Source organism: Capsicum annuum, chromosome 8 (genome assembly GCF_002878395.1).
Source record: "Capsicum annuum cultivar UCD-10X-F1 chromosome 8, UCD10Xv1.1, whole genome shotgun sequence".
NCBI classification, from domain to species: domain Eukaryota; kingdom Viridiplantae; phylum Streptophyta; class Magnoliopsida; order Solanales; family Solanaceae; genus Capsicum; species Capsicum annuum.
The window spans coordinates 144635503-144651011 of NC_061118.1; the positions used below are offsets into that span (position 1 = coordinate 144635503).

Sequence of the window (15509 nt, forward strand, 5' to 3'; positions counted from 1 at the left end):
AGATAACAGTGAGAATCAATATCTAAGAAAAATCTGGGGAAAAAAAAGAGAAATAAGGAAAACTCTAAATAAAGGTTAAAGATAAATTAATTAAAAAAAGGAAAAAAAAATGAAGAAATAGATAATGGTTGAGAAAAAAGAAAAAGAGAAAAAAATAAAGATTGAAATAAATAAATTAAAACATGAAAGTAAAATTAAAGGAAAAAAACTGAAAATAATAAAAAACAGATTAATAAATTTAAAGAAAAAATAAAAAAGTGACAAAAAAGTAAAGAAAAATTTAAAAAGTTAAAATAATAAAAAATAAATTTTGACAGATAAATGAGTATGGAAAATTTTAAAATATATTTGAGGTGTAAAGAGGCAAAATGGTACTTTTAGTATATTAAAAAGTAAGAAAGACTATTATTCAAAGACATTCTTATTTAGGGTGAAATATCTGAAGTCACTTATATTTGGATCTATGAGATGAAATTTCATTTCAAAATGTGCAGGGAAACCTTTGTGCAAAAATATGTTACATTAATCCTCATAATCATCTTTCTTTAAATCTCTCAAACATGCAATGCTAGAAAGAAAAAAGAATATTAAATTATTATAATATTATATTCATATCAAAAAGAATTTGTCAATAACATATGTGATCCTATCCTCATATTTTATACCTTTTTTCAATTGATTTATTGTTACAAGTTTTCATTGTCTTTTTCTATTTCCACAATAAAATTTTCACTTATGTTCATCTTATAATTATCCTTTTTAATGACACAATAACGATAAACATTAATACATATATTAAAACAATTTAAATTTTTTGTTATAACAAAATAAATTTAAATGAATGAAAAAGGTCAAAAAAAGGAGAAAAAATAAAAATAAAAATAGAGTTCATTGAGATGTGCCACGTCAACGACCTTCAATATCTCCCTTATTATTATATATAGATCATAGTATTGATTTTGTAATCGCTTATTAAAGACTTCCATAACTATACGTTATTTTTATATGTCACGTTACCCCATAAACCAAAGGATAAAAAGACTTTACACAGTTGTATATTTGTGTGAAACACATAATAAATATTTGGGAAAAGACTCAAATATGCTACTGAACTATCAAAAATGACTCATTTATGCCATCCGTTAAAAGTTGGACTCATACATGCCATCGCCGTTACAAAACCGGTCCATCCATGCCATTATTTTTTAACAGATGGTTTTTAAAAACAGCCTTGCCACATAACAACTTATTAGAAAGCCACGTCGTTTTTTTTTATTTTTTTAAAAAATCAATTTTTTTTTCTTGATCCATTAAGAAGAATCCACGCAACTTTTTGATCCATTGAAAAATTAATTTGATCTATACTTTTAAAATTTGATTAATTTTTCATGAACATATTCTTAAAATATTCTCGTTCGATTCATTTTTTTGTCATTTTTGACATACTAAGATTGTTTTCATATTTTACCTTTAATATTAATTATTTTTTTCACCAAATTAATTTCAAATACAATAGTAAACATCATTTAATAAATATATTATAATAAAATAGCTATTTTAATTGACGGACGAGTAACTAAAAAAAAACGGAGAGAGTATACACTCCACACTTTTTATCATTTTTTTTTTCAAAAATTCACGTTAACGAAAATTTTTGTCATTTTTCAGTTGAAACTGAAGGGATATATAAACATAAAATGTTATTATTATATTATTAATAGTTAGCTTCTCATTTTGCCAACTCTACGTATACTATATATGTCGGCATGTTGTTGCCTTCCTGTCTTTGTAATAATAAATGATGATGCATAAAGTGTTACGTACAAATGTTGAATGCTGATTAGGGGCGGCTCAACCCTTTAGGAGAAAAGGTGGCCGCCTAAGACCCCAAAATTTGAGGGGTCTATTTTTGTTTAGTAATAATAAATTACAAATTTTAAGAAATATATTAAATACTATTTATAGAAAAAATAAAAATTCTATATAAAAAATAAAACGCAAGAACTCAGTTTGATTTTTGCCTTAAACCATAAATTTGCTTGAGCCGCCTCTGATGCTGATGATGTCATTTTATGCTTAATAAAAAAATAAAAAACTAAAAAGTTACTTACATTCGGCTGACAAAATATTTCATGAATGCTAAGACATACTATATGCTTAATTAGAATAGCGTTTGATTATAAATTTTAGTAGTAAATTTTTAAAAAAAAATTCTTTAAATATTTGTTTGATCATGAAAAATTAATCAATTTTTAAAAGTATAGATCAAATTAATTTTTAATGGATCAAAAAATTGAGTGAATTCTTTTTAATGGATGAAATTTTTTTTAAAAAATAAAAATAAAATAAAAAATGACGTGACCCTCTAATAAACTGCCACTTGGCAAGACTGTTTTTAAAAACTGATTATTAAAAATTAATGATATGAATGAGTCAGTTTTATAACGATGAACATTAATTAATAAACTTTTAACAAATCATATAAATTAACCATTTCTATAGAATAGTGACATAACACATTTGAGCCTTGATCCTCAAAATATTCCAAAAGAAAGCAAGTGGACAATAGCAGTATTCCTTTCCCAATATTAAAATATTGAATCTGTTTTCCACTGAAATTATTGAGTGCTTATTTTTCTTGATTTAATTTTGTATTTATTGATACAAATATGGATACTGAATCAGGTAAATCTTTGACGCTGCTTTAGGTTAAGTTTCAGAATTGGGGAGATCGAAATTGATCTGATTTATTGTTTTTAACTTATTTTATTTTGTGATTAGAATTCTGTAGTGATTGAATTGAGTTTTTTTTTTTTTTTGTGTAGTAATTGAATTCTTGGGTAACGTGCCATTGTTGCAGAGGCTACCCAGTTCTTCTCTCCAAAAAATTGCCCAACTCGTCAAGGTTAAACATTATGGTAATTCCACTCTTATTTTTCCATAAATTTATCTGCTGGCTTTCTTTTTCTTTAGTTTTTTTTTTTTTTTTTCTAAAATTATGTTATGCTAGTATGAGTTTCAGTAGTTGCACCCAAGAGTGTTGCATAATGATCAATCCCAGCCGAGGCAAAAGCCACTAGGTAATTTTTCCCAGTTGTCCTAGCCTTGGTAGAGTTATCCCGCGGATTTAGTGTGTGGTGTGCGAAAGCGAGCTCGGATACCACGATTAATTAAAAAAAAGTATTGAGTTTTAGAAGTTATTAGGAATTGATACTCCCTCCATTCATTTTTACTTGTCTACTTTGTATTTGCACGTTTCTTAAGAAGCAATGATTCATATGGTAATTTTACTATAATGCCCATATTAATTCTTGCGCGTTCCTTAAGAAACAATGATTGATATGAGGATTTTACTATAATGTCATATTAATAAATATATTAATTGATGATTAGTACTAGGTTCTAAAAAATGATTTGGAGAATAAGTAATTAATACTCTACTACGGTTAAAACATGAAAAAATGTTATTTTTTCTTCATATGTTAAAAGCTACAAGTAAAAGTGAAAATCTGTTTTTGGAATAGTGAACTAGTAAAAATGAATAGAGGGAGTATTACGTTTGTTGGATTAACATGATTGTGAAGATCCATCATTTGATTAATCAGTTCATAGTCAATGAATACAGGGATTGTATCAGACTTCCAGCTATAGCTCTTCTCTTCTAGGTTGTTAATGTTTGATAAAGTTTAATAATTGTGTTGTTATAGTTTAAAGTGGATTTTTCCTTATATATCTAACAAGACAATGAAGATTTATCATTTGATCAATAGTGTTTTTTTTCGGCTTTTTCTGGAGAGTTACCATATTTTACCCATTATTGGTTTATTCTACTACTTAGATGTGGTCATGGGTTGCTATTCCTTGTGGGTCTACATTTACTTGAAAATAGTAAGTTGTTTCTGTAAGTTTATTGGCATAGTTCTCACATAGTTTTCGTTTATCTGTATTTTTTTGAAACTGAATTTTCCTTTATCTGTATAGAGAGAAAATACCTGTAAAGGTGAGTGACTGTCTTTGACCTATTTATCTTTTGAAATGTACAAGATATGGAATAAGTAAAAAAGATTAATAGAACAGGGGTATAAAAGGGCAGTAGTAGAAAAAGGATATCTGGAAAAGAAAAGGATAGAGGAGTCAGTGGTAAATACTACACCAACCATAAAGTTAGTTTTCTCGCGAAACAAATTAAGAGGGGAATTCTAATTGCAGAATTTGCATCTATTCCAGTCAATTCTGCAATGTCCAGTTTCATGACTGAAGTGAATAGTTTTTGATAGGAAATGACATAACTCGTGCTTAAGCATTGCACAGCGATGGGGAGGTAGAAATATGTGTCCCCACTAACTGAGTTATTCATTAGAAAAGGACCTTCCTCTGAATGGAGATGTGGAGGTACACTATGGTGATCCAGTGAAATGTGTATTTTCTGAACCTACTGAAATTACTACAAATTTCCCATATTAATTTTGATAGTCCTAGAGAATAGCATAGTGATGAATAATTTAGAATCATTAGAAATTCAGTCTAGAGAAGAAATCAAGAGGAAATACTATTAGCTAAGTGAAATAATCTCATTCACTTACTTCCCATGTTTCAATTTGTTTGTTTGGTTTTGATGACATGGAGTTAAGAAAGTTAAAAAAAAAAGAAGGCAACCCGTTGCACTAAGTTCCCGATATGTGCAGGGTCCGGGGAAGGGCCCGACCACAAGGATCTATTGTACGCAGCCTCACCTTACATTTCTGCAAAGGGCTGTTTTCAAGACTTGAACCCGTGACCTCCTGGTCACATGACAACAACTTTATCAATTACTTCAAAGCCCTCCTTCTATGGAGTAAAGAAAGTAAAGAAGATTTTTGAATCTCGTAGTCTTTAACCGAAGATATGTAGAATGTACAAAATAATCTTTGATAGTGGTCCTAAACATTTCATGTGAAAGTTGAAATTAAAGAGTTGTCCAAAAAGGAAAGAAACATTCTTTTTAAAGCGGACTAAAAAAGGAAAGTAAGACAAACAAATTGAAACTACGCAAATCAGATCTAAGGAGTCACCGGAAAGACGCACGGTGCTATGTAACTCAGATATGAGAAAGTAGTTTGAAGAGATGCATGGTACTACGCAAATTAACTATGAGTAGCCCGTAGAGATGCATGGTGCTATGCAAATCTGATATGAGAAAGTAGTCACCAGAAAGATGCATGGTGCTACACAAATTAGATATGAGAAAGTAGGGGAAAAGAGTGCAGTGGCCTAACTTATGCTAACGTGCTCATTGGCCGGACAGGCGGCATATATAGGTTATAGCCGCCCGCCGGCAGCGGAAGCTCTTTGATTCTCTACCAAGATCGTAGAGGCTTACCATGTGAGAAATAATGGAGAAAAATATTATTGAATTGTTGTAACTACATTATTATATTGAGGCCCTATTTATAGACACTACATTCCAATTTCTAACAAGTCTAATAAAAGATATAAGATTGTGACCGACTACTTTGATGATTATGTTATTCTTCATAAAAAGCGACCATGACTGTGTGGTCTCCTTTTTTCAATTTATTTTGTCTTTCCGTTGAAGATCGTGGAGATTATGTTATACGCGAAGGAGAAACTGGGGATGGAATTTACTTCATATGGGATGGAGAGGTAATTCTGAGTTTTTTTGCTTTAGTTGTACTGAATGTATGTGAACGTAAATCATGAAATTGAATTTTTCTGTTGTTATGTTAATCTTATTTCCAGGCTGAAGTCTGTGGTTTCAATCAAGTTGATGATGAAAATCGTCTTGAATTCCAGCTGAAACAATTTGATTATTTTGGTCATGGTGAGATGTTCCTTGTCATCTTCGTATATTTTTTCCCTTTCAATGTTCTCTTGATCCCAACTTCCTGAATTAGGAATTTTTTGAATTGACTATCTTGTCCTGTAGAGGGTCTATGGGAAACAGCTTCTCTACCTCTGAGACCCCACAAATGGGGCTACATTTTGTATGTTGTTATTGTTGTGTCTTGTTATGACCTCTACTTGGCGTCACGTCATCACTTTTTTCTGTATAAAATTTAATATGCCGCTTCAGAGTCTGGATTCAGTTATTACCTCTCTGTAGGTCTCTTTTTGGCCTCTATTAGTAGCACATTCATATTTACTGCTTTTAGACTTTGAATCTTAAAAGTGTTGGGTGATTACAAGGTTTAAGTTGTTATGGCAGGTTTGGCAACAACTATACAGCCTGCTGAGGTCATCGCATTGTCTAAGGTACTGCCTCTTCCAACCATGGAACAGTTTTCTTTCCTTTGTTATTTCATGATGTCCAGGGGATTCTGCATCTAATGTAGTTATGCTCTAACTTTATCTAATGGCAGCTGACCTGCTTAGTGCTGCCTCATGAGCATAATAATCTGCTCCAACCCAAATCAATTTGGAACGCAGACAAAGAAAGAGATACGTGCCCACTTGTGGAGCACATATTGCACTTGGAGCCTATTGAGGTATGCTATTTATGCCTTCTGTAACCTAATCGTTCTCCCATTCCTTTTACTTCATATGTTGGTAGTAAAGTTTCTGTCCTTTCCCTTTTTATTTTTATTAGACTAAGTCATCTATGCCAGTTTATATACCAATACATGGGTACGTTGCCGCCTATGACATACTATGGCCTTAATCAAAATTTGAGAATTTAATCTCCAATATATTTGTGGCTTTCTCTATACTTACTCATTCTCTTGCCTTTCCTCCTCCCCATTTAGAGATATGGGTTGCACCTGATAGCTGATGGTGTTAGCTAGTGAGTAGTTTGGTTTCTATGGCAAATCAGTTTTGCTTCATGTTAGAGAGTAGATACTTAACCGACTTTTATAGGGAATCTACTGCTAATAATTGGTGTTTGGCATTCTTAATTACTCAGGCTAAGAAGTGATCCTTTTTTCTAACTTGTAGGAAAAACTACCAGTGGGTTTCTTTTTATATTTCTTTTTGCCAAGAAATGATTTTATTCAATAAGCTGCAGCACCGAGAATGTAATGAGTGTATACAGAAAAACTCTGGACTTGACCCCTTGCGCCAAGGAGTGAATGCGAAAGTGTGGATCATCTTCTTCTGCATTGTAAGGTGGGTAGGCGGTTATGGGGGGAGGCCTTAGATTTGTTTAGGTTGCAATGGCTCATGCCAGGTACAGTGAAGGAGGCTTTGCAGAGTTGGAATCATATAAAGGGGAAGAAAAACCTGAAAGTATGGAGTGTTGCCCCCTTAGCAATCATGTGGTTTACTTGGAAAGAGGAGAATAGGCGGGCTCTTGAAGGGGTAGAACTTGATTTCTCAAAATTAAAGAGTAATGTTTTATACCTAATTTACTTTTGGTGTACTTGTGAGGTCCCAATTTGTATAGAGGATTGGACCTCTTTTGTTGAGAACCATATTTTGGTGTAGGTTCTCTCCTTTTGGTACATGTATATGGGGTCCCCCCCAAATGTTAATAAAATTATTTACATTATAAAAAAAAAGAGATATGTTTGATTTCCCCTCAGAGCATTGGTAATTTCTACTTAACCTGTTGTTGGCAGTATAAAAGAGGAACTTCTTGTTGTACAGCTGATGATAATATTCATTCTATACCATTGCACGTAGAACTCTAAGTCACTAGTCTTTCTTTTGTGAGATCATTGTTCAATTTATTTCATATGCTTTCTTTAGCAAGCTCTGTTAGATCTTTTAAAGGTTGGGTTTGCTTAAGAAATAAGATGCTTGCTCATATGAATGCTTGAATTTGTTCAAGATAATTTGGTAGATCAGGATAATTGTTATCATATCACCACACACTTTTACTCAGTTCAAGATTTCCTTATAAAAGAGGAATTTTTGGGAGTTCTAACATAAATGTTCTGTTGAAGGTGAACATTTTCCAAGGTATAACATTGCCAGATGCCCCTAAATTTGGGAAAGTGTTTGGAGGTCAGTTTCTTGGCCAGGTAAAATTGAATGCCCTCTTTCTCCACCATGCCGTGGACCACTCACTTTTATTTGGAGTTTAACTTCAGATTACTTGGGACCTCTTTATGAATAATTGCTTTCATTCTCTATGCTCTACTATGCAGGCATTGGCTGCAGCATCAAAAACTGTCGATTCTCTCAAAATTGTTCATAGTGTGCATGCCTATTTCCTTCTTGTTGGGGATTTTGACAGTAAGCAGCTTTCCTTTATTATTTGTTGCTTTAAGCACCCTTTTTATAAACCTTTCTAGTGTTTAATGAACAACCTCTCTACTTCTTCGGAGGTAGCGGTATGGACTGCGTACATTTTAATCTCCCCAGACCCCACTTTGTGGGAATACACTGGGTTTGTTGTTGTTGTTGTTGTTGTCTAGTGTTTAATGATGCCTAACTGCCAGTGCTATATCAAGTAAGTAGCCAATTTAAGCTAATGCTCATATCTTTGAATTTTTTGGAATGCTATACCAGATCCCACAACTGTATGATTTGGTGAAATTAGTTTTGTATGTCAGTATGTCTGGTTATGATACTTCTCAGATCCAGTCTTTCTATTGTGAGTGTGTGGATGCAACAACATTAAGCTTTTCAATTCTTCATTGTTTAAGAGAACAATTTATGAAGAAATGAGGATTCAAATTGAAGAAATGAGGATTCATACAGTCGACCCCTTTGGGATTGAGGATTCAAATTGAAGAAATGAGGATTCTAGTAACCTTAACTCCATATAAGGCACCAGTGTGTTCATATTTTGGGGTTTGCTAGTTCTAATATGTACAAGCTTGCTGAGCTCTGCTGACTATACGAGTTTCTTACCTTTCTTCTCTTTTCTGTCTCTTTTGTTTGTGCCAAGATATAAGAATCGTCCTTCACAAGCTGTCCAAAAATGTTAGATTCTATATTGTTTCATGTTGACATTTTCCTCCTCAAATTACTAAATAATTGGCTAAAATTTACTGGACTTGAAGTGTTTTCCTGCCTGGGCGTTGATGGTTGTTAGGATTTAAAGCCTTCAATGATTTATGAAATACTTTTTGCTTATTGACTTACTACAACGTTGCTGTTAGATTGAAGGCAGTTTGCTAATATGGCTTAGTTATTCTGGTACTTCCTCATGTCTTCCAGACTGAGTCGTCAGTTCACTGTGGTGCAGAGTGCTTAATCCCAATCAGAAGTATCTATATAAAACTATTTTTCATGTAACAATGTGAATCCGGTTGACTAAAAACTTGTCTCTTACCCAGCCCCACACTTATGATTGTAGTTCCAATCATATATCAAGTTTACCGTGTACGTGATGGAAAGAGCTTTGCTACACGGAGGGTGGATGCAATTCAGAAAGGGAATGTCGTATTCACATTGATAGCTTCATTTCAGGTGATTATCAGCCTTTCGTCAAGTTGGTCACATCTTACCATACCTTTTTTATGGCAAACCTTTGTAATTCAGCATAAGTATGTTTCCTAAATTAATATGATTGTATATAACTAGTTGATTAGGTTTGTATAAAGGCCTGAACTTGCATGCTATGTAATGAATATTTGTGGTAGAAATACAAACTGTGAAGAAAAAGCATTCAGAAGGAAGTATCAGCACGGAAAGCGTAGTTGTGAATGAATTCAACATAAAGTTGGATTTCTATTTGATTGTTGTTTGTAGTGGATTTCATGTTGGCATCACATGTTGATATTAATTTTTAACCTTCTATTAACACAAAATAACGAAGAAAGTTGAAAGCTAGCGAGCTTCATATGGGAAGACAATGGGATCAGCTAATCAGTTTTCACTCATTGCTGAAATGCTTTGTTCTGCTCGTTTTGAAGTCCTTCCATGTAATACCCTATTCTGATTTTTTGTTGATTCAACTGTTACTCGCACAAAAACCTTAGACTTACAATGACGACCGAAACTTTGATGGATCACTTGTTTTTGCCTTGAATATTTCAGTAACTTTTGGTCAGATGCAAGTTTATGTGATGCAGTTTTATGTTTTCATCACACAATTATCTGTTTGCTGGTTATTATGTTTGTAATATTTTGTTTGGAACTGCATTTGTTATTGATATATAACGTGGCAGAAATATGAAGATGGATTTGATCACCAGGATGCAAAAATGCCTAATGTGCCTGATCCAGAAACAGTAACCTTCTTACAGTTCCATTAGCTCTGTTATATCTGCATCTGTGCTCCGAGCCTCTTCTCCTTATGCTTTTGTTGAAATCCAATTACAGCTTTTATCAATGGAAGATCTGAGAGAAATGCGCAAGACTGATCCCCGGCTTCCCAGGTCAGACTTTGCTGCTGTTATGCTGTCATACCATAATGTGTTGAATTTATTATAATTTGGTGTACACACATACTATCTGGTACTTTATTGTTAAGTGTGGTGCCTAGGCTTTAAAGTATTTGCCTTGAGGAAACCATTTAAAGGAAGTAATTTACCAAATCATATGGAATACATTACTGAACTTGTGCCTCCAGGAGTGTAACTTCTCCAGCTTGAGTTGTCTAGTATCTCTTGAATACGTTGGCTTCAAAGTGGATATAGTAGTACAAGTTTTCGCTTAGTCACGAGTCTCATTAAACAATTCTCACAGAAAGCCTGATTAACCACGTCTTCACTTGTAGTTTGGAATGAAGAGAAAACTGCAGGTAGAAAGACCTGGAAAAAGTAACTATTTGGAGCTGGAGAGATTAAGAAAGAGGTTTAGAAAAAGTGTGAGTGCGTTTGGAGAAAGAGATAACAAAGAGGGTAGGGTACAAGCAGAGAAGATGAAGAAGTGAATCCAGACTTGTGACAGAAAAGGAATAACAGGGACAAGGAGAATGAAATAAGAGGTTTACAATAGATGCTGAGCGAGGGATGGCCTTGGCTCAGCGGTAAGCTTGCTTACCGTGGTGTGCCAGGGTCGGGGGTTCGAAACGCCCCTCCAGCGAAGCTGGGGTGAGGGCGCGTAGGTCAGGCCCGGAGTGGTCCCCCACCTCCCCGACACCTACGGAGTAGGTATGAACCGGGTCGTCCCACAACAGATGCTGAGCATTGGGACGAGAATTCAATCAGGATGATGGAGTGAGAGAGATAGAGATGGATCGATATATATAGAGAGAACGGAGAATATATCTGCAACATGGTTTTACTTATTAAAACTACAAGATCCATATCATATCATCCATTAGTATATATGCTGCAGTTTGGATGAAACTAGATAAGAGAGAAGGGTACAGCTGGAGAAGAGAACAAGTGAGTTAAACATCTGAGAGAAGGGAATAACAAGGGAGGAAGAAGGAACTAAAGGTGGAGAAGGAAAGAGAGGGAAGAAGATGTCTTGGAACACGGTACGAGAAAATTTGTCCCTGACATTGTTTGTATCACCCTTAATAGTGGTAGTTTTAGTTCTCATTATGGAAGAAAATGCCATAAGCTCCAAATATGATGGAACACCTATAAGCACCCAAGGGTGTGTCCTAATGGTCAATGAAGTGGATTGAGAATCTGAGGTCTCAGATTCGAACCCCAGCAGAGGCAAAAAACACTAGGTGATTCTTCCTATTTGTCCTAGCCTTAGTGGACAGAGTTACAGAGTTACATGGTATCTGTTGTTGGGGGGAGGTGGCAGGTATCCCGTGGATTTAGTCGAGGTGCACAATAACTGGCCCGGACGCCATGATTATCGAAAATAATAATAATAGATATAATGGAACACCTATAAATTGTTTTTATAGATGGAAACGCAACTGTGATGATGATGACTGATAACGGCTTGCTGACAAAGAAATCAAGTTGACGCAAGAGCTATGGAGATTATTAAGAATCTTAATTATAGCAAAATGGTTCTTCTTGTGACAAATACTCCCTAGTTATACTTTTTTGTTAATGTTTTAAACTGCCCTCTAGCTACAATGTTACACTAATCGGTCCTTTCTGATGTAATTTTCACTCAAGCTACTTCCACTATGAATTCCATCTATAGCACCTAGGAAACAATCTTAACCAAACAAGTCACTACAAAGGATAAACAAGCCCGAGAAAAAGCACAAAACTTATACTACAAGAACTATGCCCCAATCCCATGCAAGTTGGGTTCAGCTATATGTATCTTCACTTGACCATGTTGCTTCATTTAAACTCATCTCGGTCAAAAATTAGACTACATTGGTAAAACACATTAGTAGCATCCTTTTGTGGTGTCAGTCCGACCCCAAGTCCAACTATCGAGCTGTGACTTATTTAGCTGTTAAGGCCTGTAAGTGAACTGCGTCATCTATTCCATGTGAACAACGTAATGCTTTTGTTTTGTTCTTATTTTAGTTTTTTATCATTTTGTTTTTCCGAGCGTTTGCAACAACAACAACAACAACAACAAACCCAGTGTATTCCCACCTAGTGGGGTCTGGGGGGTAAAGATGTACGCAGTCCATACCTCTACCTCTGATGAAGTAGAAAGGTTGTTTCCGATAGACCCCCGGCTCAAGGCACGAGATACCACACAAACACATAGTAAAGCACAGAAGCAGATTACATAACATAAATACGGCACCCATAAGTAATATAAAACAGAGGAAAGCAGAGGAAAGCACACAGATTCGTAGTAAAACATGGAACACGGAACACGGAATCATAGCAAGAATAAAACCTCCACCAAGTAATTCCCTACACTAGCGACCCAAACTGGCCCTAATCCTCTGCCGTAATTCGCGTCCTCCAGACCTTCCTATCTAGGGTCATGTCCTCGGTGAGCTGTAACTGTTCCATGTCCCGCCTAATCACCTCACCCCAGTACTTTTTTGGCCTACCCCTACCCCGCCTAAAACCATCCAACGCTAGCCTCTCACACCTGCGGACCGGGGCATCCATGCCCCTCCTCTTCACGTGTCCGAACCATCTCAATCGTGCTTCCCGCATCTTGCACTCCACTGAAGTCACACCAACCTTCTCCCGGATAGTCTCATTCCGAACTCTATCCCCTCTAGTCAATCAACACATCTAGTGCAACATCCGCATTTCTGCCACCTTCATTTTTTAGATGTGGGAGTTCTTAACTGGCCAACACTCCGCTCCATACAACAAGGCCGGACGGACTACCACCCTGTAGAATTTGCCTTTAAGCTTGGGCGGCACCTTCTTATCACACAGCACCCCCGACGCGAGTTTCCACTTCATCCATCCCGCCCCAATACGGTGCGAGACATCCTCGTCAATCTCACCGTTACTCTGGATCACGGACCCAAGATACTTGAACTTATCCCTCTTACATACCTCCTGTGCTTCCAGCTTCACTACTACCTCATTCTCCCGCCTCACGCCATTAAACTTGCATTCCACATACTCTATCTTGCTTCTGCTCACCCTGAACCCTTTAGACTCAAGAGTTTGCCTCCACACCTCTAATTTGTCATTCACACCCCCTCGAGTCTCATCTATCAGAACTACATCGTCTGCAAAAAGCATACACCACGGCACCTCCCCTTGAATACGCCGCGTCAACACATCCATCACCAACGCAAACAAAAAGGGACTAAGAGTAGATCCCTGATACAATCCTGTCAGGACAGTGAAATGCTCCGAGTCTCCTCCCGCCGTCCTCACCTGGGTTTTCGCTCCATCATACATATCCTTAATTACTCTGATATATGCCAGCGGTACTCCACTCACCTCCAAGCATCTCCAAAGCACCTCTCTGGGGACTTTGTCGTAAGCCTTCTCCAGGTCGATAAACACCATGTGCAGATCCTTCTTCCTCTCCCTATACTGCTCCACCAACCTCCGTACCAGGTGGATTGCCTCCGTCGTCGAGCGGCCGGGCATCAATCCGAACTGGTTTTCCGAAATAGACACTATCCGTCTCAGCCTCACCTCGACCACTCTCTCCCAGATCTTCATAGAGTGACTCAATAACTTAATCCCCTATAGTTATTGCAACTCTGAATGTCCCCCTTATTCTTATAGAGAGGGATCATGGTACTCCACCTCCACGCCTCGGGCATCTTTGTCGTCCTGAAGATTTCATTAAACAATCCAGTCAACCACCTTACACCAGCCTCTCCAACGAACTTCCAAAACTCCACCGGTATCTCATCCGGCCCCGTCGCCCTACCTCTTCGCATCCTGCGGACAGCCTGTCTAACCTCTTCTACCTTAAAACGTCTACAATAGCTAAAATCCCGACACTCCTCTGAGTGCTCCAGTTCCCCTAACACAATAGCTCTATCCCCTTCGTCATTCAAGAGCCTATGAAAATACGACTGCCATCTCTTCTTAATGTGGCCGTCCTCTACCAACACTCTACCGTCCTCCCCCTTAATGCACCTCACCTGATCGAGGTCACGACCCTTCCTCTCCCTAGCCTTAGCGAGTCTAAACAACTTTTTCTCCCCTCCTTTCCCTGTAACCCTGCATACAAGCTCTTAAAAGCGGCCGTCTTAGCTGCCGTGACTGCTGACTTCGCCTCCTTCCTCGCTAGCTTGTACTCTTTCCTGTTTACCCGCTTCTCCTCTTCGTCCTTACTTTCCACCAACTTAGCATACGCCCCTTTCTTGGTCCCCATTTTCTTCTCCACCTCTTTATTCCACCACCAATCCCCCCGATGGTGCCCGGCCCGGCCCCTAGAAACACCCAACACCTCACTTGCATTCTCCCTGATGCACCTTGCCGCCCTGTCCCAGATACTATCCACGTCTCCCCTACACTCCCACACCCCCATTCCCGCCAACCTCTCCCCTATCTCCCACGCATTCACTGGCGTCAGGCCGCCCCACTTAATTCTCGGTCTACACTCCTTACCCCTCCTCTTTCTATTCTTCTTTATACCCAAATCCATAACCAAGAGCCTATGCTGGGTCGAAAGATTCTCACTCGGGATGACTTTACAATCCTTACACAACGCCCTATCCCCTTTCCTAAGCAACAAAAAGTCAATCTGAGTCCTGGCTACCGCGCTTCGAAAGGTGATCAGGTGCTCGTCCTTCTTCGGGAAGCCCGAGTTCACCACCACCAGCCCAAAGGCCCTCGCAAACTCCAATAGGGTTGCCCCCTCTTCATTTCTCTCCCCAAAACCAAAGCCACCATGCACATCACCAAAGCCTCCCGGTAGCGCCCCGATGTGCCCGTTGAAATCCCTTGCTACAACAATCTTCTCCGAACTAGGCACGCCTCTCACCACCTCCTCCAAAGCCTCCCAAAACCGCATCTTCTCCTCCCCCTCCGATCCCACTTGCGGCGCATAAGCACTACACACGTTCAGGGTAAACCCCCGAATGACCAACTTAATAGTCATCAACCTATCGTTGATCCTCTTCACCTCCACTACCTGACCTCTAAGCTCTTCATCTACTAAGATGCCAACTCCATTCCTACGCCTGTCGCTCCCAGAGTACCACAGCTTGTAACCATCCACATCCCTAGCCTTAGACCCTACCCACTTGGTCTCTTGGACACACGCAATGTTGATCCTCCTCTTCCTAAGAATCTTCACAAGCTCTATGGACTTACCCTGAAGGGTCCCTATATTCCAAGACCCAACCCTCAGCC

At 37.6% G+C, this 15509-nt stretch overlaps 1 protein-coding gene across 2 annotated transcripts in view; it reads left to right on the plus strand.

The window, feature by feature from the left end:
• Positions 1 to 2512: 2512 nt before the first annotated feature.
• LOC107839179 (acyl-CoA hydrolase 2) overlaps positions 2513 to 15509 on the plus strand; it is a 21159-nt gene continuing 8162 nt past the window's right edge. For both annotated transcript variants that reach the window (XR_007043524.1, XM_016682563.2), the window contains exons 1-11: positions 2513 to 2685; positions 2826 to 2918; positions 5576 to 5643; positions 5740 to 5821; positions 6206 to 6252; positions 6360 to 6485; positions 7884 to 7961; positions 8088 to 8175; positions 9245 to 9357; positions 10059 to 10121; positions 10213 to 10268. Coding sequence is in view for 1 of the 2 variants with exons in the window: in XM_016682563.2 (XP_016538049.2) it covers positions 2670 to 2685; positions 2826 to 2918; positions 5576 to 5643; positions 5740 to 5821; positions 6206 to 6252; positions 6360 to 6485; positions 7884 to 7961; positions 8088 to 8175; positions 9245 to 9357; positions 10059 to 10121; positions 10213 to 10268 (830 nt within the window). In the remaining variant the exon portion in view is untranslated. The remainder of the gene's footprint in view (positions 2686 to 2825; positions 2919 to 5575; positions 5644 to 5739; positions 5822 to 6205; positions 6253 to 6359; positions 6486 to 7883; positions 7962 to 8087; positions 8176 to 9244; positions 9358 to 10058; positions 10122 to 10212; positions 10269 to 15509) is intronic.